Below are 24,041 nucleotides of genomic sequence, written 5' to 3'. Positions count from 1 at the left end.
TCCGCACCAAACGCCCTGAAACCCCTCATCCATCCAGCCCTACCTACAACTCGACCTCGCTCTCCGGGTCTGCACGCGCAGAAAGCAGCCCTCCAAACTCGGCCCACCCCATCCTAGCTTCGCCGCACTCGTCATCTTCATCATCATCATCATCAAACAGAAGACGGCGAAGAATGTCTGTATGTGCTGCGCTGTGGGCCCAGTGGCTGATGCGCCGTCTCGGGCTCTGTTTCGGGCTCTGACGCGCGGAGTGTGTGGTCATGGCTGAAGTGACGGTTGCAGATGGAGTAGGCGAGGCGGTGCTGTGTCTGGCGCGTTTGGCGGGACGGGTTGGGGTATAGGCGAGGGTTTTGTTTTCGTCGTTTCTGTCGTTAGCTTCGTCGTGGGCTGTGGTTTTGGCTGCTGTCAGGATTGTGGGTTTTTCGTGGTGTTTGTGTCTGCCTGCATCTTCTGGGCTCTTGCTGTTGTTGTTAATGCCTTCCTCGTCCTCGTTTCCTGTATCGCTCGTGTCGTCATCGTCGCCTAGATCAATCACGCAAGTTTCTCTCCGTCTTTTTTTGGCACTCTCCTCCATCATCATCACCGTCCTTTTCTATTCTCTCCCCACCCTGTTCCTCTCTCCTCGTCCCTTCATCTGCCATCTCTCGCTTCCTCATCATCATCTCATCATGCGCAAAAACGTCACCGGAGCAAAACCGCCCAAACAGCGCACGCATCCCGCTCTCCGGTGTCCACGCATCCTCATCTACCGTGCAGGGATACACATCCCGCGGCGCGAGGGCGCGCGCCAAGCCGCATAGCTCACGGTGAGAGGCGTGGCGCGAATATGGGAACGTGATGGTGCGTGGGAGCGGAGTGTCCGGGACGGCAGAGTCGGCGGTTGCGGGCTGGGCGGTTCGTGCGAGCAGGGCGACAAGGTCGTTGAGAGTATGGGCGGGTGCGTCGGCGTCAACGTCCAGGTCCCAGGCGTCATCGGTGTCGAGACGGATGCGGAGGCCCTGTTCAGTCAGTGTTCCAGAGGTCAGCATAGTCTCGACTTCGGCGAGCAGTGTCCGGTCTTGCAGATGCTGGGCGCAGAGGGCGTGGATACGGGGCAACACCGCGGCAGGAGCCTCCAGCTCGGCGATGCGGTCAAGGTTGCCTTTCCCGCCGCCACGGCCCGCCTCGGGAACGTGGGTACCATCGTACCGGCGCGTCACAACCGGCACGATTTGCACGACAGCGGCATTGCCGTCGACGACGGGGCACGGCGTCCCACGCTCGCAGCTGTGCAAACGCACGTGTGGGTCCGTCGTCAAGCAGCCTCGCTGCCGATGATTGCCGAGGTCAAACCCGCACAGTGGCGGTGCCTCGGGCGCGCCGGCTACCTCGAGTGACTTGTACAGCCGCCAGCGGTACTGATCCAGGTGGATGGGACTGTCCAGGAAGGCGGCGAGTGCCACCCACACGTCCTCGTACCCGAACGTCCACGCCTCAAAGTGAAAGATTGTGTCCGGCGGGTACCGTGCGACCTTGTCCAGCAGCTCGCGTACGCCGTCAGCCTTGGACGGGAAATCTTGGTCGGCAGCGGAGGCGCTGGCGAAGGTAGTATCGAGATATATCTTGTCGAGGCGGCGGGCGGGTAGTGTGTAGGGCAGCAGGACGGGGTTGCGCAGCAGCGAGTCGAGCCATCACAGCTCGGCTCTGACGTCGCCGGTGTACAGGACAGCCTTGGCGCGAGACTGGATTAGGAACATGACGGCGCCGACGCAGTGGTTGGCGTCGAGGAGGGTGACGCGGACGGCATTTCCGGGGGAGAGCTCGATGGTGGTGGGCGTGTCGAGTGGGATGGGCTTCAGCAAGGTCTTAAGGTGGGCGTAAGACTGCTTGCGGGCCTCGAGGATGCCATTGGCGAAGTTGATGCGGTGGGGGTAGCGTTCAAGGCGCAGAAGAATCTGGCAGCAGGGTCATGAGGTTGCATGCAGCTGGGGGCGCGTGTTCGGACGACGCAGGCTTACCTGGCGCGTGGCGCGGGAGCAGTAGACGAAAGGGGCACGCAGCGACTCGAGACCGCGGAGGTGGTCAGAGTGGACATGGGAGAGGAAGCAGGCTAGCGGTGGGGGGCGTCCGGGGAGGGGACGGAAGCAATCGATGCGGATGGCTTCGAATTCGGGGAAAAAGCCGTCAAAGGTCGACATGGCTCCGATCACGTGTGGGCGGGAGAGCGGCGAAGATTGCGGATGATTGCAGACTAAGCAGGCTATTTTCGGGGCTGAGGCGGGCAGAGGCGGGCAGACCGGCGACAGGGCTACACACAACTTGGCCACGTCAGGCGTAGGGCCGAGGCCGAGCGGACCGACTCGAGAGCAGTAGGGTGCCAGACATGGATGGAGCGGTTGGTGAATGATGGCCCGCCAAACCAGTGAGGCTGGGAAGAAGTGAACTGGGGACAGTCCGTGTCAAGTGCAATCAAGTGCTTGACATTGACTGGGCGATTCACCGCAGTCGCATATCCACTGATGACCCTTGCGTGTGCAGCAGCTGCCGTGAGCTGGCTGGCCGGCAATGCGGTGAAGGGCGCCGCCTAAACCCAGCCTCTGCCAGCAGTCCGCTGAAGCTACTTACTGCCAGCCGAGACCCTGGCGGCTGCATAACAAGGGAACCGCACCCTTGTAATTTCCCTCCTTAATAGTATATCCCACGCCGACGCCCCAAGCCTCACCAAATCCAAACTCTCCTTAACTTTCTCGCTTTTCGCGATCGCTCCCTCCCTCTCTCTCTCTCCCCTTCTCTCTTTCTCTCTCTCTCCTCATCCTTCTCCCTTCCTCTCTCCCCTCGCTCAACACCACAACCACAACCACAACTACAGCCACCACCACCATCATGCACCGGAAACTGCCAGTCTCCGTCGTCGTCTACAACCACCTCTTTCCTAACCCGCGGCCCGAGGACCCGTCATCCTTCTCGGCACACCTGAGCAAGAACCTGGTGGGCGAGGTACGCATCGAGACGGCAACCTTCTACGGCTCACTCGACAGCATCGAGGCACGCTACCCGGGGCTGAACTACTCGCATCCGCCTCACCGCAAGCGCCTGGGACGCTTCCCGCACCACGCCCGCCTGTTCCGCGCCTTCGACGAGCTGCGTCTGACCGAGGCTGAGATTGCGTCGCTGTGCCGCTGGGAGGGCACGCTGTGGGCTCGTGAGCGGTACGAGCGCGACGAGGGCATCCGCGTCCAGGACACGACTGCCAACGAGATCGGGCCTTGGGTCGACACGAGGCGGCACCGCGTCGCGCGCGGCCGCAACGGCGACAGCATCAACGTGAAAACGGACATTGAGGTGGCCATCGAGGACTGCGGCAGCGGCGGTGCTGCCCGTCGTCGCCACCAGCAGCAGCAACAGCACCACCACCTCCAACAACACCAACAGCAGCAGCAACAAACCTCCGCCGATGCCGACATGATGGACGATGACGAGGACAACCACCACAGCGAAGACGAGGCCGACGACACCGACGCCCGCCTCCAGAGCATCGGCATCCCCCTCAACCAGCGCCTTATGGCCGCCGCCGCCCGCCGCGAGCACCAGCACCAACAACCGCACCCTATGGACGCCGACTGGGAGAAGTACCTCGAGCGGGCACAGGAACGCGGCGAGATCGGCCATCAGATCCAGTACTCGATACCAGCGGCGACGGCGGGCAGCCTCGTGCCCACGAATCCCCACGACCGCTCCATGCCGCCCGCACCGCCCTCCGCCCCCGCATAAACGACAATAACAACAACAACAATAAAAAAAAAAAAGTCCTTTTGATCTTTCTGTTTCTGTGTTTCGCGGCGGGCGGGGCAGTCGCGCTTTGAATCTTCCACTCAAGCAAGCTTGCATGCACACTCACGGGGTTCGGCGTTAACAACTGCTTGCTCATCATCGTCATCAACAACCACCTACCTACTCTACTCTCCGCATCAACAACCACCTCCTCCATCTCTCTGGCGCAATACCCTATATTTTTCTCGCACACACACATAACTGGGCTCGGCTAAACTAGGATTCTTTTTTTTTTACTGGGAGGCGGGCAACTGGCTGGGATACAGGCTCATCATTTTTTATTATTTCCATCGTCATCATCATTTCTTCGCCGTTAACCGTTACCGTTCGCAAACGCCCCCTCAAGACCGAGGCCGAGGCTAGTTCTTCCCGAATCTCCCGCCTTCTTGTCCGTTTTTCTCTTGGTATTTTTCTGTTCGATTCTGCTTCGCCTTTATTTGTCGCCGTTGCGGGCCTTGATTTTGCTGTTTGTTTGCTTTGTTGCTGTGTTTTTTTTTTTTCCTCTTGGGCATCTTCTCCGGCATAGTTTGCACGGCGTGGCAAAGGCGGCGGCGGGCGTTTGTTTTCCTGTGTTTTTTCTGTGTCTCTGTGTCTGTCTCTCTGTTTTTTATCTTTTGCGGCATTGTTGTCCTCATCCATGGCGCGCGTCGTTCGCACGCGCTTTTTAGACGGCTCTCTCTCGGTCTGCTTGTTTGCGTGTTTGCGTGCTCTGAGCGTTCCCTTCTTTAGTGGATGGACGGGCATCACAGCACGGCATAGCAATAGCAACAGCGACTAGGAGAGCAGGCCAGCACAAGACCAGCACCACCAAGGCTGATCTGAATCGAAACCCGAATTCAATCAATCATCATCAATCTTCAACGCGACCAAGCATTGCAGAGCAAGAAACAACAAATCCGTGCCCGCACGAACGCATCAATGATGAAAAGAACGAAAGAAGAACGTTGCTAAAAGCAGGCACACACCTAGGTAGCCCGTGCATTAACCCGTCGTGCACTACTGCTGCATGACACTGAAACTCCTACGCAAAAGCCACTGCCATATTGTCGTATAGGCAGATCCCCAGTATTTGCGTCCCCCAAAAGAAAGCACAGCCAAAAAACAACGCCTAGGTACGCACGCCCCCCCCCCCCGCTGCGCCCTCGTACGCGACCGGAACGAGAAACCGCCAATAGGCAGATCGCAATGTCCAAAGCGGCAATCCGGGCTATCCCCATGTCCGGCGGGCGTGGCTTACGCATGCATGCGCGCGGGACGTCGTAATGGGGTTGCCGTGTGTATGTGCTGCCTGCATGGAACTGCTGTGGCCTGGAAGAATGGACCGGCAGAACAGGAAACATGAACATGAACGGAAAAGGAAGGCGGCGACTCTGCCAGCAGCAGTACCTAGGTAGGTAGCAAGCAAGCACCTACTTCATCGCCTCGACAAACAGCTCGCGCATGCCCTTCAAGAAAGCACTCAGTTCCCTCGTCTCATTCAACCTCTCCAGCACGCGCTCGACCTCCTCCTGCTCAAGCTTAGGTCTGCAAACCGGGACGGCGTATTCGCGGCAGCTCATATCGAGGACGAAGGCAGCCTCGCGGTCCCAATCGCGGTCATCGACATGCGAGTAGACGAACTTGAGGCGGTCGTCCTCGCCCGCGCCCTCGATGCGCAGGCACAGGTAGTCGGTCCAGAAGGCGAGTTCGGGGCCGTTGGCGCGGGCCATGGCGTCGCGGTAGCGGGCGTGCTTGGCCTGCAGCTCGCGCTTGGCGGCCAGCTGGGCCTGGGCGGCGCTGATTTGGGCTTGGAGGGCGCTGCGGCGCGTTTCTTGCTCGGAGCGGCGATTGCTGAGCTGCGTGATGGCCTGGTGCATCTCGTGCGTCTCTTGCGCTTCTTTGGCCACTGTCTGCGTGTGCGTCGTCGCTTTCAGCGAGAGTATCTCAATGTCGCGCTGTTTCTGGCGCTCGTCCTCTGCGTGCCGGGAAAAACACCGTGTTAGCCATCTGCTCTTGCCGTGCCGTTCATCTTCGACTTCTTCTTGCTCGGCCTCCACTCACCCTGCAGCTCGGCAAGATTGATCCGGAACTGGTTCCGCTCCTCGAGCACCCGCTTGCGCCCCTGCTCGATAAAGGCGTCGAACCGCGACGAGAAGCTCGCCATGCGCGCCCGCAGGTCCTCGAACCCAAAGTTCACGGTCGGCAGCGAGTCCGCCATCGAGGGCGCGTCAGCGGTCGAGAGCGGCGCGCGCATCGCGCTCGCTGAGGGGTCGAAGGCGACGGCTGTGGCCATGCTGGCTGCTGGTTTGGCTCGTTGCGGGCGGGGCGTGGCTTGGCGGCGCTGGCTGCGTGCTGTTGTTGTTGTTGTTGTTGTTGTTGTTGTTGTGGGTGGGTTGCTGGGTTGGTGCTCTGCTGTGTGTATGTATGTGTATACGTGGGACACCTTGCGTGAAGTTGTTGGGCGTCGGCGGTTTCGTGTGTGAGATAGCGTAGGTGGGATGTGGGATGGGGTGGGCAAGGCAGGTGTTGTTGCTGCGGGAAAGCCGGTTGTCATGCAAGCCGTGTGTTTACTTTGCCCGTTGCCCGGCGGCCGCATTGGCGCTAGCGCCGGGTGAAACTAGCGCCGACGGCCGCGCCGATCCCGCTGCCTCCCGTCATGCTCCATGTCTGAGTTCCATGCTGCACGCACTGAACTGTAGGTACCTAACTAGGTAGTCCATTCGTATCTTCTCTATGTATATATGCCTGCCTACTACACGACCTTGCCTACCTATCTTAGCTAACTGACTGACTGACTGCTGCGCTAACTAATGCCAACCCCATACCCAGTGCAGTTTTGCGTGGCGCGTGCATCGCTCATCCATGCATCCATCCATCCATGCATCATACCGCATACTACTTTTTGTTTTCTCCCCTTGTCTCTCACTCAATCTCGATGCCTCTTCCTAACATGCTCGCCCACGCATTAACCCCTCAAACCAGAAACAACAACGAACAAAAAGCAGCAAAGAGAAAAGAAAAGAAAAAAAAGCATCCAGTCCCATACCCTCAACTCCACCCAAACGCCCTCATGCCCTCCTACATATGCATTCCACCGCCTACCTACGACTTGTTCTCCTCGCAAACCGCCACAAACTTGACACAAACCTCATCCTCCTCAAACTTGACAAACTGAGTAGCCGGCTTCCCGTCCTCCCCAGCCAACGTTAGCATTGCGAACTTCGCCTTCGCGCGCTTGTACTGGAACCCCTTCTGGAGTCTGGCGTTCACCACCGCCCGCCCCAACGGCTCCGCCTTCAACAACAAACTCGCCTTGCCCGTCTCCTTGTGCTTCAACACCCTCAACGGCCCCTTCGACACAGTCTCCCACTTCTTCCCCACCTTGCCCTCCGCCGGGTCCCGGTCCACCAGCCGCATCAACGTCACACTCGGCCCCGGCGCCGTGTCGAACAGCACATCGTACGTCACCTTGTCCTGTTCGGTGAGGGCCGTGCGCGCGCTCATGGCCTCCTTGTCCTCCGCCGTCGGCGTCGGTCGCTCGTCGCCTGTATCATTCTCCGCACCGCTAGTCTCGTTCTCCGATGCGCCCGTCGAAAGACCCGGCGTCGTGGCGCGCGAACCCAGCGCGGACGCGAAGACGGACGAGCCACCGGCGCTCGGCGTCGCGGGCGCGGGGTTGAACTTGAAGGGCGAGGAGTCGCTGGCCGGAGGGGGCGTCGAAGTCGACGGCGCTGTGAACTTAAACGAGGGCGTTCCGCCGATCCCAGCGAGATTGGCAAACGGGTTCGACGAAGTCGCCGCCGGTGCATCTTTCTGGCTAGAACTGTCGCTGCTGGAAGGCGCGGGTTGTGACGAACCAAACTTGATAGGCGATGCCGAGTCGCCGTTCCACGTCTTGAGCACAGGGCCCGTCTTGGATCCGACCGGCGAGTCGTAGCTAGAAGACGGGAAGCCAAAGGGGTTGGCAGAGGCAGGCTTGCCCTGCTCCGGAGTACCGAAGACGGGAGCGCCCTTGTCATCCTTGGTGATGCGGCCAAACAAGCCATCCGAACGCCCCGAGGCCGTTGGTTCGGGAGTGGTGCTGGCCTCATTCTCCCTGTCTCCGCTTTCTTCATTCTGGCCAGAAGTTTCTGCGTCATCATCATCGTCCTCTCCATCATCGTCCTCCTTGTTACTGCTCTCATCCTGAGAAATGTGACCGAAAATGTTACGGGCATCCGGAGAAGCCTGGCGACTGTTGAGAACAGAACCACCGCTCGAGAGTCCGGGTGTCGATGCGCGCGAAAACAGCCCACCGTTGGTGGAGCCCTCGGTCTCCTTACGCTTTGACGCGTTGTCCTCATCGGCCGAGGCATCCTTGGATTCCTCCGCAGTCTTTTCATTGAACGAGCTCTTGGACGATTGGGTGGAAAAGTTGAACATCGGCTTCGCGGCGGGACTGCCTGTAGGAGTTGTAGACCCAGAGGTGGTACCGGTAGCTCCGAACTTCAACGGACTACCAGCAGAAGGTGCCGAAGCATTGGCACCGAATTTGATCGGGCTGGACGCAGACGCGCCGAAGACGTTAGCATTTGATGGGCCGGCTTCCAAGTTCGTCGATGCGGCGGGCTCATTACGCGGAGACTGGGTGGACTTGTTGACGATGCTGTTGAAAATGTTTGCAGTTTGCGATCCTCCAAACATGCCGCCGGATTTAGCCTTTTTGGATGATTCATCAGCTGCGCCGGCTTCCAATTCCTCGTCCACCTTGCGTTTGCCGTTGCTCTTAGAGGGCGACGAGACGGAACCCCCAAAGGCACCGTTGGTCGTCCCGGAACCACTGCTTCCATCCATTGCACTTGGTTGGCCGGCTGCGATAGAAGCCTTGATATCTTCGTGTTGAGTGATATAAAACTTGAACAGTTCCGTGTAATCGCCCTCGTCGGACTTTTGCGCCAACTTGTTCTTGACAAAAATGTTAAGCCTACGCTGGCGTGCCAAAGCGCGCATCTGGGGGTCCTTTGGCTTTGAAGGCTCGGCCTGGGTGGTGCTTGGTTTACTCGCGTTCACAGGAGCCTTAGTTGAGGCGGGTGATTGAACAGGAGGAGCAGCAGCCTTGGCCGGGCTGCTCTCTGGCGTAGTGGAAAACGAGTTTCCAGAAAACGAGGGCTTCGGGCTGGAAGGAGGAGCAATTGATTGAAACAGGTTCGGTTTGGGGGATGCTGCTTCACTTGTCTGTTTTTCCGTGACTTCTGTTGCAGGCTTGAATGGCGATTGGCTTGATTCAGTAGGTGGAGGAGTAGCACCAAACTGAGGCGTCTTCGATTGCGAGCTGAAGATGTTGGCAAACGGGTTTGCTGCCTTCTCCGTGGTTTGCTCGGCGGCTGCATCATTCGCCGGCGCGCTAGCTGTGGATTGAGAGAAAGCCGACGCGGACGGACCCTGCGCAGAGAATCCAAACGTATTGCTGGAGTTTGACGAAGAGAATATATTCTTTGCCGGAGCCGAGTCTGCTTTCGCTGGAGCGTCCTCTTTTTCCAACGGCGTGTCTCCACCAGCGCTCGGGGGCTGTCCGAACAAGTTTGTCGATGGCTTCGAAGGACTTTCACTCTGGAACCCGAACAAGTTGCTAGCAGGCTGAGGCTTGGTAGTGGATGCTGGCTGTGCAAAGATGTTCTTGGGCGCTTCGGCCTGCGTATCTTTGGGCGTTTCGGTGGATGTGCTCGTGGCCGGAGTTTCTGCGGGCTTTGGTGCCTCTTTCGGCGGAAAGCCGAAGATGTTCGTGGCCGGTTGCTGGCCGGTTCCAGACGTAGACTGACCGAACAAGTTCGACGCAAAAGGGTTGGATGCCGGAGTAGTAGAGGGACCAGCAGCAGAGACATCTTTCGTAGGGGTAGTAGGTGTAGCACTGAAAAGGTTTGTCGATGGCGCAGTGGTACCACCGAAGAGGTTAGTCGTCGGCGCAGAGCCACCAAACGCATTGCTAGATGGTTCGGAAGAGGTGTTGCCAAACAGAGTGGTCGAAGGTGCGGAGGTGGCATTGCCAAATGTATTGCCCGACGGAGCGGACGAGGTAGCACTGGCGAAGATGTTTGTTGAGGGGGCGGATGAAGTTATGTTGCCAAAGATATTGTTCGGCGGTGCAGTTGCCGTTGCAGCATTGTCCTTGGCCGGGGCAGATGAAGTCGTAAAGATGTTGCTGGCGGGAGCTGCATTTGAAATGCTGCTGAAAATATTGTTGCTTGGCGTCGCGGTCGAAGTGCCAAAGATGCTTCCACCTGCTGGAGGGTTTGAATTGCCCGCAAACAGGTTACTGCTCGATGGGGCAGCTGATGTGCTGAATCCATTGCTTGGGGCAGACGGAGGGTTGCCAAACATGTTCGTACTCTGTGTTGCCGTCGGGTTTCCAAACATGTTGGTGCTGGGTGCAGATGGCTGTGCACCAAAGCTAAAGGCAGGTGCGGCGCTCTGGTTGCCAGTTGTAGAACCGAACATATTGCCGCCTGTTTGCGGTTGGTTGTTTTGCGGCGGATTCGCGCCGAAAGTGAAAGACGTGGAGAACCCAGTGCCTGTGTTCGAACTTTGAGGGGGGTTTTGGGCATTGAAGGGATTAGCCCCAGTGCTTGCTCCGAAAGTGAAGTTACCGCTTGGAGGTGTGGGCGCGAAGTTGAAGTTGCTACCGCCGCCGCCACCGTTGCCAGCACCAAATCCACTAAATGGGCTACCCGATTGTTGCGCTGGGGGGAAGCTTTGAGCAGAGGGCGACTAGGCTTTTGTCAGTTGCTTGTTCTTATGTTCACTTCACTTCACTCATCACGAAGACTCACCGAAGCCGCACCTGCGGTCCTAGGGCGACCCTTCAAAGGCTTCAACCTGGGAAAGACTTAGTATGTGTCCAACAAAGCCAACAAGACCGCAAGGAGCAAAATCCAGAACAAGCACAATGCGAGCATGACGTGACATTGCAGCAGTACATGGACCGTACTTTTGCGCCACCCCTCACACTCTATGCAGTCGCCTCAAGAATATGGAACCTTGCGCCTTGTCGCCTTGCGCGCGACGCGCAAAGCGCAGCAAACCAAACTCACTTTCTTGCAGCCATCTGAGCGGCCGTGGCCTGCTTGGGCCTGTCATCTTCAGACATCTGGTTTGCGCCGTCACCAAGGAAGCTGCCTTCCTTGCTTAGTTGTTGCATTGCCCCGCGTTTCGACATGGTGGCGGAGTGGATGCGCGCGTGTCGCGTGCGGATTGAACAAGCGTTTCTTTATGACGTTTCACAAGAGAGACACGGCGTTGCGGGCGTTGGTCGCAAAGGAAGCGGCTTCCATGCGCAAAAAGTGGACCGGTAAGCCGTGGGCGACGGATTCGCGTCTCTGTTATTGTTGTTGTTTAGCCGGCGCACGCGCGAACGGGTCGGTCTGGAATCACCTGTGCGCGCGCGAGCGAGGGGTCGAGTGTTGCGCCAAAGGAGAAATAGATGTATATGGCGATCAAGAATCGAAGCGCGGTCGCGCAGGCGCTGGGCGTTCAGGACAGTCTGGCGGGTGAAGGTGCTCTAGAAACAAAATGACGAGGTGCTGACAGGCAGGGGTCGCTGCGGTCACCGAACTTGTCGGCAAAATAGTTTCTCCGGCCTAGCAAGCCTAGGTTTCGGCCTGAAGGTTGCCCACCGGCCTGCCAGCCTGACAGGCACGACAGGCTTCTCTGCATACTCCCACGTCTTGCCCTTCAGTGCCTCTCCCACGAACCCTCATGGCGAGCATCCCTTCGTTTCATGCCTACTCATGCCAAGCGCTGGAATGAAAAGGTCGAAACCCATGTTTGATGTGCTTCTTGATACCTTCAATCGCACATCTTATGGACTTCGTTTACAAACTTGTTGCAGCCCCCAATGCGAACGAAGCGACATGAGGCTGGTGATACTAGAGCCCCAAATACCGAGTCTTCAGTTGGGGCATCTCGCCATGCAAAGGAGGGATGGCTGCATTGCAGGCCGGTTGCCCCTGACGAGATCCAGGGACCAGGAGTATTTCCTCAATCCCCTCGACGTCGTTGAGTAATCTGGTAATCTGGTCGCTCGGCGATGAGATCTATTGCCTATTCCCAGCCTTTACCTTCATGCTGTAGAATATTGTAATCCCATCCCCAGGGGATTCTCATGTCCAAGGATAGAACATCCGGATTCGGAGCCGCAAATGCCTGATAATGAAGATCAAGCACGCGCACGGGCTAGCGTACGCAATTCCACCTTCCTCCTTTGCCGGTTGAAAACAGCTCACCGTGGAGTTACTCAGACACACCGTCAATTGCTGGAGTGGTCCAGAATCGAAGGGAGGCCGGGTAATGTGTGGCCATAGCGCAAATCTCACCGCTAATCGAAAGGATGCACTCCATGAGGATTGCAGAACGCCATGAAGCTGCCAGCTGTTTACCGGTCAAGAGGCGAATGATATGAAGCAGCGTTCGTTTCTGAGCGGGTCGGCTGTCGGGTCCCACCGCTTTCCTGCATCTCTGATGATCAGGAACCATCAGGAACCACGGCCTCAGGGAAAAAGTCGAGCTGCAGGGGTTTTCGTCTGTCCATCTTGGATCTAAAGTGCCTGTACAGAACGCAGTTTACCGTGATATCAAGCCATGCGGCCCGTCGTACTAAGCCAGCACAGAACGAATACGGTCCCTGAGCGTGAAGCGCAGACCATGCATTATTCGTCATCGACAGGCACAAAGCAAGCAGCATGAATTCGACTCATGTCGCGTGCCCGATGGGGAAGCCTTCTGGAAGAGCGGGAATATTCTCCTGTGTTTCATGTGGTGCTGGGCCGCGGGCGGTGTATGCAAGAAGGGCGAGGAGCGAATGAAGATTGGATGCGAACAGGTTCTCCTGCCATCGCCTAGACGCTACCCGTTCTCCCCGACGCTCGCACCGGGCCGCGCCTCCTGAGTCAAGTCATGAGATGGCTCAGGGCGGGCGACATTATTATTACCACCCGACGCTCAGGTACGCCTCTGCCCCGCCTTTGATGCCATCGACTGGCCCACGGGTGACGACGAGAAGCACCGCTGAAGCTTCTGGAGCCTCGGCATGCAGCGCGCTTTGGCCAGGGTGGGCCGTCGGCTGGCGAAGAGGCCTCCGCAGAACCAGAGATTTCAGCGGGTTTTGGTGGTTCTGCAGGGACAAAAGGCACGCAGGCACGCAGGACCAGCAGTGGGGAGCCGGGGGACGTGCGGGGTTGGGAAGAAGCAGAAGGGCGTGAAGGGTTGGCTGCGCACGCTGCGGCACGGCGAGGGCTTGGAGAGGACGAGCTTGCGAGGGCGGGCGCATGGCTGGCCGTGTCGATAAGCGACGGCATCAAAGGACGGACGGACAGTGTGGGCAGCAGGTGGCTGGAAAGCTGGAACCGGCGCGCTGGAATGCAGCGTGAAGAAACAACAAGAGGCGCGCCAAAGGGTTGGCTCGCGAGCTATTCCCCCGCTTGCGCGGCCTGGAGCGGCCGCGAGAGGCTTTGGGGAGATTAACAGTATTATGAGGATGTGCCGCGGGCCTGCGACGGCAGTGGTGATTGCTGTGCCGCATCGCACTAGATGCGGGTTAAGATCGAGGGATGGATCGAGCGCCTCCTCTTCATTCAAGAGCCGCGCGGGGCTGCCTCTGCCTACAAGAACCAGGGCGTCCCGCTGTCGTGCCTTTGTGTTGCATTTCTGCCTGCCTGCCTTGTCTGTTTGGATCGTCGACTCTTGACGTCTGCGCTCATCTCTCATCGCCGATTTGCTTCTACATTTAATCCTCATCTCCGACCCGACGACGACAAACGACGACAAACGACGCCAACCCACCCCTTTCGCTTCCTCTCTCTGGTCCGTCGCGCATGCGCATTATGCTCCGGTGATATTGGCTGCCTCTCCGCGCTTTCAACTCACGTCGCCATGTCTTCCTCGTATTCGAAACACCACATGCGACCCTCTTCCTTACATCAACGCCCGTCATACACGAGCTCGCCGCGGCCGGATCAGTATGCGACGGGCCACTCAAAGCCCTCCCACGCCAAGCTTCATAAACGCTCCTCCACCTCCGCAGTCCCCAGCGCCTCACCCGACCTCGCCGCCATCTCTCCACTCCCCATGGACCTCCCGCACGAAGAACCCCGCCGGAGTCTCGACCTCGCCACGCACTCCGCCCGGAAGTTCAAGCCTTATCTCCGGAGACTCTCCACCAAAGAGCGCAACTCTCTCGACCTCTCGTTACCCGCCGCCGACAACGAAAGCTTCTCTGCCCTCGGCATCCAGGAATATGCCGTCGTGCCGCGTTCTGTGCCCGATGCAAACTTCCCGCACGCGGGCCCCAGGCACCAGCACCACCGGTCCACCAGCAGCAACTCGCAAGACTCGGCGAGCTCCGGTCGTCTGCGACAGCCCACCGTCCCGTACGTAAATGCGATACGACAAGCGTCTCGCCAGTTCAAGCCGCCAAGCGAACGGTCTCACCCGGATTCCGTGTATGAGGAGGACTATATTGGTGAAGCAGGAGACATCATGTCCAGCGACGAATTCTTCTGTCGCCAACCAGCTCTGGAATCTCGTCGTCGCTCAGGCTCCATGTCTTCCACTCGGAACGCCCCCGCGCCGCTGCACTCGCTATCGACCGGTTCCGTCACTCGTCTCGGAAGCCAATCTCAAACCAGCCTTTCAAACCTCCGCTCGCGCCGCGAGATCTCGCGCTCAGAAACGGCGCCCTCGCCTGGCTCCCGGACTTCTTTGGACAAAGCCTTCGGTTTCGTCAGGGGTCGCGAATCGCCCGTCGATCCCCTATCACGTGCCGCCTCTATCCGTGCTGCGCGCATGGAATTCCAGGCAAAGGAGGAGGCCAAGGAACGCAAGGCGGAGAAGGAGGCTATGAAGAAGCGGGATCGTGAGGAGCGGAGAAGGGCCAAGCAAGAAGAGCGGCAACAGCACATCTCCGATCAGGAGGAGGACTACGAAAGGCACTCTCTGGATGAAAAGACCGACTCCGTCCCGTCAGCGGACGAGGAACACCCGAGTCCTTCCCCTACGGAGGACAGCAGCCCGACGCATACGGTGCCACCCAGCACAACAAGAACGGTGCGCACATGTACAGATCTGCGGACGCGCCGTCCGGTGAAGAGCCGCTGGGCAGCTTTTGTTGCTTGGTTCCGCACACGGCTGTTGAGGTTGAAGTGCTTATGAAAAGCACAAGCATACCGGGTTGGCTGCGGAACAGTTACTTCCCGAAGGCGTTTGGAAATTTTCTTTCGTCAATGCCCATGAGCTATAAAGCTCCGGCGTTTCACTGCGCACTGAGCGCTTCGGTTGGCGTTTGCTTGGGGGATCAAATCTATCTTGGGAAATTATAGCGCGGCGTTATGTTTTGGGCGTCGCTCCTTATCTGCCGCTGTCGCAGCAGGAGCTCCATGCATTTATTGAGCATTTGGTTGGCTATTTGTTTTGATGCCAGAGCACAGCTTCTTGGCTTTTTGGATATTTAGGTGGAACAGATACCACCAGGACTGAAATACATATGTAGCCAGGTAAAACTGGTTCGTTATCGAGACCTTCTCGTGCGCTTTCTGCCATTGACCAATCAATTTGCGAGTGACCCGTCCGCGTGCTCAGCGTCGGGATGGTGTGATGCAATCCATGAGAGTTTATCGTGGAGCTTCGGAAATGCGCCTGCTCGCCCGCGAAACCTCCGCCGGTGCCGCTCGCCAACGAAAGTACCGCCCGCCTTCCTGCTTTCACCATGGCCATTGAGACCGCCTGATCGTGAAGTCCTAGCACCCTTCGCAATGGCCTCTTCGCAAATGATCCGGCCGCAACTGGCCTTGCGCCGTGCCCTGCCTCGGCAATGCGCTCGCAGCCTGACCCCGCGCGCCTCCGCCTCTCTGCCGCTGAGCCACGCCCGCTGGGCAAGTGGGAGTCCGCAGGGCAAGAATTTCATGGGCCAGCTGTATGAGAGCACTCATCAGCGGTTACTGCGCGAACGCGCTGAGCAGGCCAGGTTTGCGGAACAAAGAGACCTGAGTGGGCGCGGCAGCAAAAGCATAGGATTGCTATTCCGTATGCACATCTGCATCGCAACATGGGCACGCATGCTAACCATCTTTCCCAGTCGTCGCCGTTTCTCTCGCAGGAGGCTACTTTGCCGGCTCGCTCAACCCGACTCCTCTTCCTACCGAATCGACCGTTCCTCTAACCGCGACGCGGCCGTTGCAGCACAACACCGCGACGGGAAACCTGCAGGCGGCATGGACTGATTTTAAGAACATTGTCGGCGCGGAGAACATCTCGACGTCCGAATCAGATCTAAAGGCCCATGCAGGCTCTGAATGGTCTACGTATTCTAGCTTGCCTGGCGATGTTCCCTTCGCCATTGTCAAGCCGGCCACGACGGAGGAAGTAAGCCAGATTATGAAGGTGTGCCACCAGAGGAAGATTCCGGTCACGCCGTACTCTGGCGGCACCAGTCTGGAAGGTCATTTTGCGGCCACTCAAGGCGGCATCTGCATCGACTTTAGCAGAATGGATAAAATATTGTCGCTGCACAAAGACGATCTCGATGTAGTGGTGCAGCCTGCAGTTGGTTGGGAGACTCTTAACGAGCAACTTGGCGAAGAGGGTCTCTTCTTCCCTCCGGACCCAGGCCCAGGTGCTCAGATTGGAGGCATGGTTGGAACAGGCTGTTCGGGCACAAACTCCTACCGCTACGGCACGATGCGCGATTGGGTGCTTTCTCTCACGGTCGTACTCGCTGACGGCACCATAATCAAGACCCGTCAGCGGCCGCGAAAGAGCAGTGCCGGATACGATCTCACTCGCATGTTCATCGGCAGTGAGGGCACGCTGGGCCTGGTCACCGAAGCCACATTAAAGGTCACCGTCAAGCCTATCAACACGTCGGTTGCCGTTTCGAGCTTCGGCAGTATCCGTGAGGCAGCCAACTGCGTCTTCAAAGTTGTCGGTGCCGGTGTGCCAATTGCTGCCATTGAGATCCTCGACGATGTGCAAATGAAGTGCATCAACGATGCCGGTTCAACCGCTAGGCAGTGGAAGGAGGCGCCTACGCTTTTCTTCAAGTTCTCCGGTACCCCCTCGGGCGTGAAGGAAAACATTTCCATCGTCCAGGGTCTGGCGAAGAAATCTGGTAGCAAGAGCTTCGAATTCGCTCGTAGCGGTGAAGAAGCTGATGAACTCTGGAGCGCTCGTAAGGAGGCTCTTTGGAGCGTCATGGGGAAGAAGAGGGAGGACGGTGACCATGTCTGGACAACTGATGTCGCGGTGCCGATCAGCAAGATGCCCGAACTCATTGAGGAAACCAAGGCGGACATTCAGAAAAGCGGACTTGTTGGCGCAATCGTTGGGCATGTTGGTGACGGAAACTTCCACGGTAAGCTTTCCACGTCTAAGACATTTCATTACCAGGTTCCTGACCGTCAGCAGCGATCATACTATACAATGACCGCGAACACGCTGTGGCCGACCGCGTTGTGCACCAGATGGTAAAGCGTGCCATTGAGTTGGAGGGAACTGCCACCGGTGAGCACGGCGTTGGCCTCGTGAAGAGGGATTATTTGAACCACGAGCTGGGCGAGTCCACCGTGGATGCCATGCGGAAGGTTAGTGCACACGTTTGTAACTGATTTAGGATGACGCAGCTAACACTTCTCTCTTCGCAGCTGAAACAAGCCTTCGACCCTCTTTGCCTGCTTAACTGCAACAAGGTCGTCCGCTCTCAAATGCCAAAGCCTGGAGAGGTCCAAGAATGGTAATGAGGCTCGATCTATTTAAAAACCATTTCCCGTCACTGTCCAATGAGACGTACCTTTCCAGTACATAGGAAGCATCGCAATTTAGATTCTCGACATTCAAACGTCTTCGAATGAATGTCTACCTGGACTTATCTTGAACCTCGACGTTCCATGCAGCCAAACTACCATTCTGAGTGATTCAAATACAACCTGCTCTCGCTGTCAAGAGAAAACCGTGGGCCCAGACTGTACCAAATATTCATGCCCAAGTGCTCCCGAAGGATCCATTCCAACTCCTACAAAGACACTCACCACCCGCAGTTGGTGTAGCGTTCATTTTGCTCGCTATCACTTTCCGCATGCGTACGTTTTTCCAAGAATCCAGCCACGCACATCAACCTCGTGTCCATCATGTCTTTATGATGCAACAACCAAGAATTTCGCGATGTCGGAATGGGCCAATGGCGTCACAGAGACAGTGGCGACACGTGAGCGACTCATTTCATGCGGCTGGATGTGCACTAAACGAGTCAATTTCTGCCAATCTGTGTTGCAGCGATGCTCCGCCTTGGATCATGGCGATCCACAGCCGTCTTGCGTCTCATGCCAATATCATGCCTTTGCGGTGGGACGCGTTGGTAAAGAGAAGAAGTAAAGTGTCTTATCTTCGAGACGCCCTCCGGCACCGGCGATGCTACTGAGCGGTGCCTCGTGCGTTCCCACGTCGCTCGTGCGTATCAGCCCTACGAGTCGACCCTCGGCGCCACGGCCCACGGCTTTTTAAAGCTACTTGTAACGCGCCTGTCACGTCGTCGGCGATTATGCCCAACCTCTGCACGGCCTGCCGGGTCTTCCCGTAGACATCAATCTGTACTTCGTATATGTAGGTAGGCCTGTTCTTCTTCATTCCGGACTTCCGCTGCATATATCAATATTCTGGAGGTCAGTAGCGCTGATGAGTCAGAAAGGCCATTTCGATCCGGACCCCAACGAAGGATTGGCGACCCCGGAGACTGAGCCACGAGTCTCGCAATGTCGGCCTCCTCCGCGACTGTACCTGACCTGACAGATCCAAGATCTGTGGCTTGACTGCCCCGGCCTGCGCAAACGGCCTTCTTCTGGGCGCGCTCGGACCACGGTCGAACCCCAGCTTCGGCCAAATTTTTGATATTTGTATGGTAATAGTGCGCAACCGGCCTGACGGGCTTCCAATGGTCGGGTGATGATTCACGTTGCCTCCGCAATGCCTTTCCGAATTCGCAGTCATGGTTTTCGCTTGACTATTTCATGCCCTGGGCTCCGTGAGGGAGATCTGGCATCCCCTCAGACCCTCATTGCAACCCGGACTCTCCAATTAAACCGTCTGGATTTCTCAGGACCTTCAAAGCTCGATCGTTGACCTACAGCACCGATAAGCGACAGCACCTGCTGCAATGGCTCCACCGGTCCAGTCCGCGACCGCGGACAGCGTGTCGTCACACGCCTCAGATTTGGAAAGGGCCAAGCACCCCGCTGGGCACTCGAAAGAGAAGCCAGCCGATGTCCCTCAACCGGAGATGGAGTCGGCGCCCACCTACACCAAGGGCGAAGTTGATTCCGCCATCATTAACAACCCGTTCGGCGAGGATGGCGAGGCCAGCAAATACAGGACCTTGAGCTGGTGGCAGGCCGGCTTCCTGATGATTGCCGAAACCATATCACTCGGTATCCTTTCGCTTCCTCAGGTCATGTCGAGCATGGGATTTGTGCCTACACTCATCCTCATTGTCGGCATTTGCATAATATCTTCCTACACTGGATACGTTATTGGCCAGGTCAAATTGAAGTACCCAGGCCTGCACAACTTTGGCGACGCTGGCTTTCTGTTCTTCGGCCGCATTGGAAAGGAATTCCTGGAGCTCTGCCAAATGATCATTTTGCTGTTTATTATGGCTGCTCACATCCTGACGTTTTCCATCATGATGAACGTCCTTACCGGCCATGGCACTTGCACCGTTGTCTTTACCGTTGTCGGCGCGATTGTGTCGCTGCTTGCGACTCTCCCGAGGACGTTGAAAAACGTGGCTCTTCTGTCCATCTTCTGTATGTCAACACTGGAAGCATATCGCAGTATATCCGCTAACACACTCTAGCTTGCATGTCCATTTTGTGCGCCATTACGATTACAATGGTGGCCGTCGGCGTCGACCACGTGGACCACCCTGTGATTTACGCTGTGACGCCGCTCAGCCTGACCTCTTACCAGACCGGGTTTGTGGGTGTCAGCAACATTCTTCTCTCCTTCACCGCACACATCGCCTTCTTCGGCTTCATCTCCGAGTTGAAGGACCCCCGCGACTTCAACAAGTCGCTGGCCATGCTGGAGAGCGTGGCTGTCGTTCTGTATATCATCGTCTCCTGCGTCATCTACCGGTACGCGGGTGCGGCCGTCAAGTCGCCAGCCATCGGGTCCGCCAGCCCACTTGTCGCCAAGATCGTCTACGGCATCGCTATTCCGACCATTGTTATCGCGGGCGTTATTAACGGCCACATCGCCGCTAAGAATGTCTTTGTGCGCATTTGGAGGCGCACGCCGGGCGTCTTGGGAGAGAAGAGCTTCCGTTCTTGGGGAACGTGGGTCGCGCTCTGCATCATTCTGTACGTCATCGCGTGGATTATCGCGAGTGCCATCCCGGTGTTCAGCCAGCTTCTCGGCCTGCTCGGCTCGCTCTTTTGCTCCTGGTTCACCGTCGGCCTACCCGGCCTCTTCTGGCTCAGCATGAACAAAGGCCAGTGGTTCAAGAATTGGAAAAAGGCGTGTCTTACGATCCTGAACATACTTCTCGTAGCCATTGGCACGGCTATCGTAAGTCCCCCAAACTGTTCTCTCTTGCTGGATCCAACACGTGCTAACCTTGCTCCTCACAGTGCGGCCTCGGCGTCTACGGCAGTGCCTACGAAATCGCCAACAACTCCGGCGGACAATCACCCTTCAGCTGCGCGGATAACAGCTAAGCGCGCATAGTGCGCCGGGGGAATGATTTAATTGTCTTTATTATATACACCAGCCAGCGGGCCACGAATGACGACCACCATATCTAGCCTCGTAGAACCACACGAATAGTAGTAATACCTCCCACCACGCATTGAACGAGACGACGACGACGACGACGACGAAGAAGAAGAAGAAGAAGAAGAAGAAGAAGAAAAAGAAGGAGAACAACAAGAGGGAGAGGGAGAGGACCTACAGAGCGCATTGGGACGGTCCGGCCCGCCACCGCTGCTGGATAGCCGAGCCGGCGTTTGCAGTTTGGGCGCCTCGGAGCCGTTGGATACGAGGCCGAGGGCGATCAGCCTGCTTGCATGCTTGCCGTGCTCTTGCGTGCTTTGCTAGCGCGAGAGCGGGTAGGCCCGCGCCGCTGCCGCCGCCCGCAAACCGCCGTCGTAGCCACCGTCACCGCTGCCGGTCCGCCGGCGCGCCCGCTAGGTACCGTACATGCTGTGCGCGGGTGCTCTAGACAGGGGTGGTTGAGGGCTTGCGGGGTGGGGGGCGCTAGGCGGAGGTGGTTGCGGAGGCCTTGATGGCCTGCCTGCTTGCTTGGGCAGGGATCTACTGAGCTGTGTATTGTAGATGTTGAGGACGCGCGGCTGGCACACACTGCCACTGTGGCTCCGGTTAGAGGTTAGATCAGTGTTGGGGATGGTGCAGATCTCTGCCCTAATTGGGTGGTCAGACTTGGTCACTGATGGAATGGTATCGACTGAGTGGTGTTGTCACACCTTGAGCTTCTGTGCTGAACTGGATGCAGACGTTCGTGAGATATTATTTGTATGGGTATGAGGAACTAAAAGTCCTCAACTACTGGTCAATCTGTCCTGCTATCCAAAGCCTCCAAGATGTTATTCCGTCCAAACGGCCTATTGGATTAGTCCCAGCACCTCGTATAGGAAAAGTGATAATCCGGTTGAGACTTTCCAGGAAGGATCGCATTCCTGCTCAAATCACTATTGATTGGGCACTGCTCGAACGCCGCCTCTAATAATATGCTTGATGTCAACAAGTTTTAGCAGGCAATGCTGTAATGAGAGAAAAGGTTAGCAAGTGCTATGAGTTAAAATCACAGTGATGTTCTTCGTCGGAAGCATTGCATGATGTTACTCGTTGGCAGCGATGTGTGATGTCCTCAACCTTCACCTCTCCATTACCCGGATCCCTTGCTCTGTCAAGGCATGAGCCACCTCGAGCTCATCTTTTTCCCCGTTGGTCGTATCATTGTGTCCTTGAGAAGGCCGGTGTACTTTCTCTAATCTTCGGCTCGATAACATCGAAGTGGTTCCGTGTGAGATCGTAGGTAGCTCCGTGGCGAGCATGTCTCTCTTTAAACGCAACTGTGGCCGGATCACCAGTATAACCCTAGCCTCTCGACACCATGGGCGGCCAGGGGATGCGACTTCTCAGTAACTAAGCGTACTAATTCTCTCTGGAGCCGGTTCTCGGTTCTAATATAGCACTCTAGTACAGACTTGCATGGATCTGTGAGTTTATGGATCGAAACAGTGCAAACTGTTGGCAAATGGGCTCAAGTGCCCAAGCTGTCAGGGTAATGTCCTCTATTATAAGGCTTTCTTTTCAAAATTAGAAGGATTGGAGCACGGAAACTATAGTTTATGCATGTGAGTCTGACAGCTGGTGAGGCCATGGCCTCCAGACTGGTATCTATCCGTTCGACTCGTCAGCGACAGTCCGCAGCCGGGTTTCGGTGAGGGTAAAGGCTAGTCTTGCTACGAGAGAGGATGCTATCCATATCGGCCACCTTATGCGGCATGAAATATTAAATAACTCGAAATCCTATTTCCCGAGAGCAGCAAAAAGTAAACGTATCATCATCAGTGACCTTGAACAGAGCACACTGGCAACGCTTCCCCCCAATCGGCCAATCCAGACATATTCAGTGATTTATCCCTCTCACAACCTGTCCAAAGACGCTGCCCCAGTCAATAAGCCTCTTCTTCTGCTTTGCCTTTCGTTTGGCGTGATATATATGAAGGTAATGCAGAGGTCCACTTTCGGGAATTTATTCGTAGCGGCAACACCAAGGCCATGGTGCGACCATTGCATTGGGGGCCTTGTGCCAGAAGGGTTTTGAGGGCGAAAGGTGGAAGAATCATACCCACGCCCCACCCACATGCCACTCACTGCTGTATCATCAAACCCGTTCAACCGCTGCTGTCTTCCACAAGTCACAAAGAAAACGTACAGCCTGCCCAAGACTATCCATCGTTCAGACCCATGATTTAGATTTCATAATCACTAGAGTGTCAACTAAGGGCTGATACACGCAGGACGAGCATGTTCGATGGGCTTAGTCACACTGAGGCTGGAGAGGGCCTCCTTGCCAAAATATCTAGACTCTAGACTATCGCTCACTCAGTACAACTGAACGAGCAACATCCCAGTTCTGATGGCCCCCATACGGCAGCACTCCTAGCCGTCACCCCTCAGCACCGGTTCTGCTCGACACCACCAACCACACAGCGACATACATAGCCACTTTCGTATCTCTTAATTCTTGAGTACATTCCCCCGTCGATAGCTCATTCCATATTCTGCGCCCCTAGGGCGTGATTTAGTTGAGTGCCAGTCATCTAGCCCATCCAGTCAATAGCACCGTCAAGGAACCCAATTCAAGCCGCTTCGCCTTTATACGTGCGCCCCCATTAAGCCAGAAACCCACCGATCAATTCCCGCCTCCTGCACTCCCACAAAAGCGGCAAACACAGCCTCCGAAACCGTGACTGCCATGCTATAAGTCGAGCGCCACTTGACCCACGAAACCAGGGACATTGCGTTTAAGCTTGCGGAACGAGTGCCCCTCCCCTCCCCCCAGCAACTACTGAGTGAGTGAATAGGTGAGTGAGCAAGCGTAAGTGCCCACAACCACCACAACCAGCCAGACAAAGCAAGCAAGCGCACAGCAGCAGCGAGCCATACCTAAATGCACGATTATCATATCTCATTTCCATTGCCATTGCCACCTAACTACCCAGCTATGCTTAACCCGTGTAGCCCATCCCATCCCAGCTCGCTGTCAGCGTAACAGAGAGAGAGAGAGCGATCGAACGAGACATGGAGAAAGATGCGCCGAGCACCGTGGCTGACTACTGCGTGGCCGACTGCAGCGGGCAGCAGCAGCGCTACGCTACCTACTAACCGACCCTCTTTTCTCTCCCCCTTTGCATTCTGTACCAAAAGTGTGTGTGCGCGCGATGGGATAGGATGGGATGGGATGGGAGCTGATGGGATAGGCAGGACAGGGCAGGGCAGGGCAAGGCAAGCCAAGAGCCAGAAGCACGCGGCGAGCATATCGCCACAGGTAGGTAGGTAGTTAGGTAGGTAGGTGTAGGTATTAACTCGTCGATGCTTTTCCCTCCACGATCCTCCCTCTACGTCACTGTCACTGCTGTTTGTAGCGTTGCCACAGACACAGACAGTCACTCATTCACTCGCTCGCTCACTCACTCGCCCTCATTCCC

At 56.8% G+C, this 24,041-nt stretch overlaps 9 protein-coding genes across 9 annotated transcripts; 5 read left to right on the top strand and 4 right to left on the bottom strand.

The window, feature by feature from the left end:
• Positions 1-390: 390 nt before the first annotated feature.
• Positions 391-2,177, bottom strand: K452DRAFT_352202 (uncharacterized protein; the record flags this gene model as incomplete). The annotated part of the gene is made up of 4 exons (XM_033545765.1): positions 391-998; positions 1,038-1,601; positions 1,689-1,844; positions 1,998-2,177. 4 exons carry the CDS (start codon positions 2,175-2,177, stop codon positions 528-530), a joined length of 1,371 nt encoding a protein of 456 aa, XP_033395597.1. The 3' UTR covers positions 391-527.
• A 656-nt stretch (positions 2,178-2,833) lies between these two features.
• On the top strand, positions 2,834-4,018 carry K452DRAFT_289265 (uncharacterized protein). The gene has a single exon (XM_033540793.1). It carries the CDS (start codon positions 2,863-2,865, stop codon positions 3,748-3,750), a length of 888 nt encoding a protein of 295 aa, XP_033395596.1. The 5' UTR covers positions 2,834-2,862; the 3' UTR covers positions 3,751-4,018.
• Positions 3,889-4,886, bottom strand: K452DRAFT_57230 (uncharacterized protein). The gene has a single exon (XM_033546862.1). The coding sequence runs from the start codon at positions 4,552-4,554 to the stop codon at positions 4,027-4,029; it is 528 nt and encodes a 175-aa protein (XP_033395595.1). The 5' UTR covers positions 4,555-4,886; the 3' UTR covers positions 3,889-4,026.
• A 333-nt stretch (positions 4,887-5,219) lies between these two features.
• K452DRAFT_327822 (uncharacterized protein) lies at positions 5,220-6,082 on the bottom strand (the record flags this gene model as incomplete). Its single annotated transcript, XM_033544943.1, has 2 exons — positions 5,220-5,764; positions 5,851-6,082. The coding sequence occupies 2 exons, from the start codon at positions 6,080-6,082 to the stop codon at positions 5,220-5,222; spliced, it is 777 nt and encodes a 258-aa protein (XP_033395594.1).
• Positions 6,083-10,954: 4,872 nt separating this feature from the next.
• K452DRAFT_57249 (uncharacterized protein) lies at positions 10,955-11,434 on the top strand. Its single transcript, XM_033546863.1, has one exon. It carries the CDS (start codon positions 11,035-11,037, stop codon positions 11,314-11,316), a length of 282 nt encoding a protein of 93 aa, XP_033395593.1. The 5' UTR covers positions 10,955-11,034; the 3' UTR covers positions 11,317-11,434.
• A 1,972-nt stretch (positions 11,435-13,406) lies between these two features.
• K452DRAFT_289261 (uncharacterized protein) lies at positions 13,407-15,333 on the top strand. The gene has a single exon (XM_033540792.1). It carries the CDS (start codon positions 13,693-13,695, stop codon positions 14,968-14,970), a length of 1,278 nt encoding a protein of 425 aa, XP_033395592.1. The 5' UTR covers positions 13,407-13,692; the 3' UTR covers positions 14,971-15,333.
• A 132-nt stretch (positions 15,334-15,465) lies between these two features.
• K452DRAFT_352199 (uncharacterized protein) lies at positions 15,466-17,692 on the top strand. Its single transcript, XM_033545764.1, has 4 exons — positions 15,466-15,840; positions 15,893-17,167; positions 17,221-17,396; positions 17,457-17,692. The coding sequence occupies exons 1-4, from the start codon at positions 15,570-15,572 to the stop codon at positions 17,547-17,549; spliced, it is 1,815 nt and encodes a 604-aa protein (XP_033395591.1). The 5' UTR covers positions 15,466-15,569; the 3' UTR covers positions 17,550-17,692.
• Positions 17,693-19,084: 1,392 nt separating this feature from the next.
• On the top strand, positions 19,085-20,522 carry K452DRAFT_231369 (uncharacterized protein; the record flags this gene model as incomplete). Its single annotated transcript, XM_033537162.1, has 3 exons — positions 19,085-19,610; positions 19,661-20,373; positions 20,436-20,522. The coding sequence occupies 3 exons, from the start codon at positions 19,085-19,087 to the stop codon at positions 20,520-20,522; spliced, it is 1,326 nt and encodes a 441-aa protein (XP_033395590.1).
• A 2,982-nt stretch (positions 20,523-23,504) lies between these two features.
• Positions 23,505-24,031, bottom strand: K452DRAFT_57161 (uncharacterized protein). The gene has a single exon (XM_033546861.1). It carries the CDS (start codon positions 23,869-23,871, stop codon positions 23,548-23,550), a length of 324 nt encoding a protein of 107 aa, XP_033395589.1. The 5' UTR covers positions 23,872-24,031; the 3' UTR covers positions 23,505-23,547.
• Between the last annotated feature and the right edge of the window lie 10 nt (positions 24,032-24,041).

The sequence above is a fragment of the Aplosporella prunicola genome (assembly GCF_010093885.1).
Source record: "Aplosporella prunicola CBS 121167 unplaced genomic scaffold K452scaffold_18, whole genome shotgun sequence".
Lineage (NCBI taxonomy): Eukaryota > Fungi > Ascomycota > Dothideomycetes > Botryosphaeriales > Aplosporellaceae > Aplosporella > Aplosporella prunicola.
The sequence above is the reverse complement of the archived record's forward strand: the minus strand, read 5'-3'. Positions and strand labels throughout refer to the sequence as shown.

What these genes read in the sequence shown, in the direction of transcription:
- K452DRAFT_289265 (XM_033540793.1), top strand. Translation starts at nt 2,863, where the DNA reads ATGCACCGGAAACTGCCAGTCTCCGTCGTCGTCTACAACCACCTCTTT.
- K452DRAFT_57230 (XM_033546862.1), bottom strand. Translation starts at nt 4,554, where the DNA reads ATGCCCGTCCATCCACTAAAGAAGGGAACGCTCAGAGCACGCAAACAC.
- K452DRAFT_57249 (XM_033546863.1), top strand. Translation starts at nt 11,035, where the DNA reads ATGACGTTTCACAAGAGAGACACGGCGTTGCGGGCGTTGGTCGCAAAG.
- K452DRAFT_289261 (XM_033540792.1), top strand. Translation starts at nt 13,693, where the DNA reads ATGTCTTCCTCGTATTCGAAACACCACATGCGACCCTCTTCCTTACAT.
- K452DRAFT_352199 (XM_033545764.1), top strand. Translation starts at nt 15,570, where the DNA reads ATGGCCTCTTCGCAAATGATCCGGCCGCAACTGGCCTTGCGCCGTGCC. An exon ending in TGGTGACGGAAACTTCCACG is followed by an intron (nt 17,168 to 17,220) that starts GTAAGCTTTCCA and finishes GACCGTCAGCAG; the next exon opens with CGATCATACTATACAATGAC. An exon ending in CCGTGGATGCCATGCGGAAG is followed by an intron (nt 17,397 to 17,456) that starts GTTAGTGCACAC and finishes CTCTCTTCGCAG; the next exon opens with CTGAAACAAGCCTTCGACCC.
- K452DRAFT_57161 (XM_033546861.1), bottom strand. Translation starts at nt 23,871, where the DNA reads ATGCTCGCCGCGTGCTTCTGGCTCTTGGCTTGCCTTGCCCTGCCCTGC.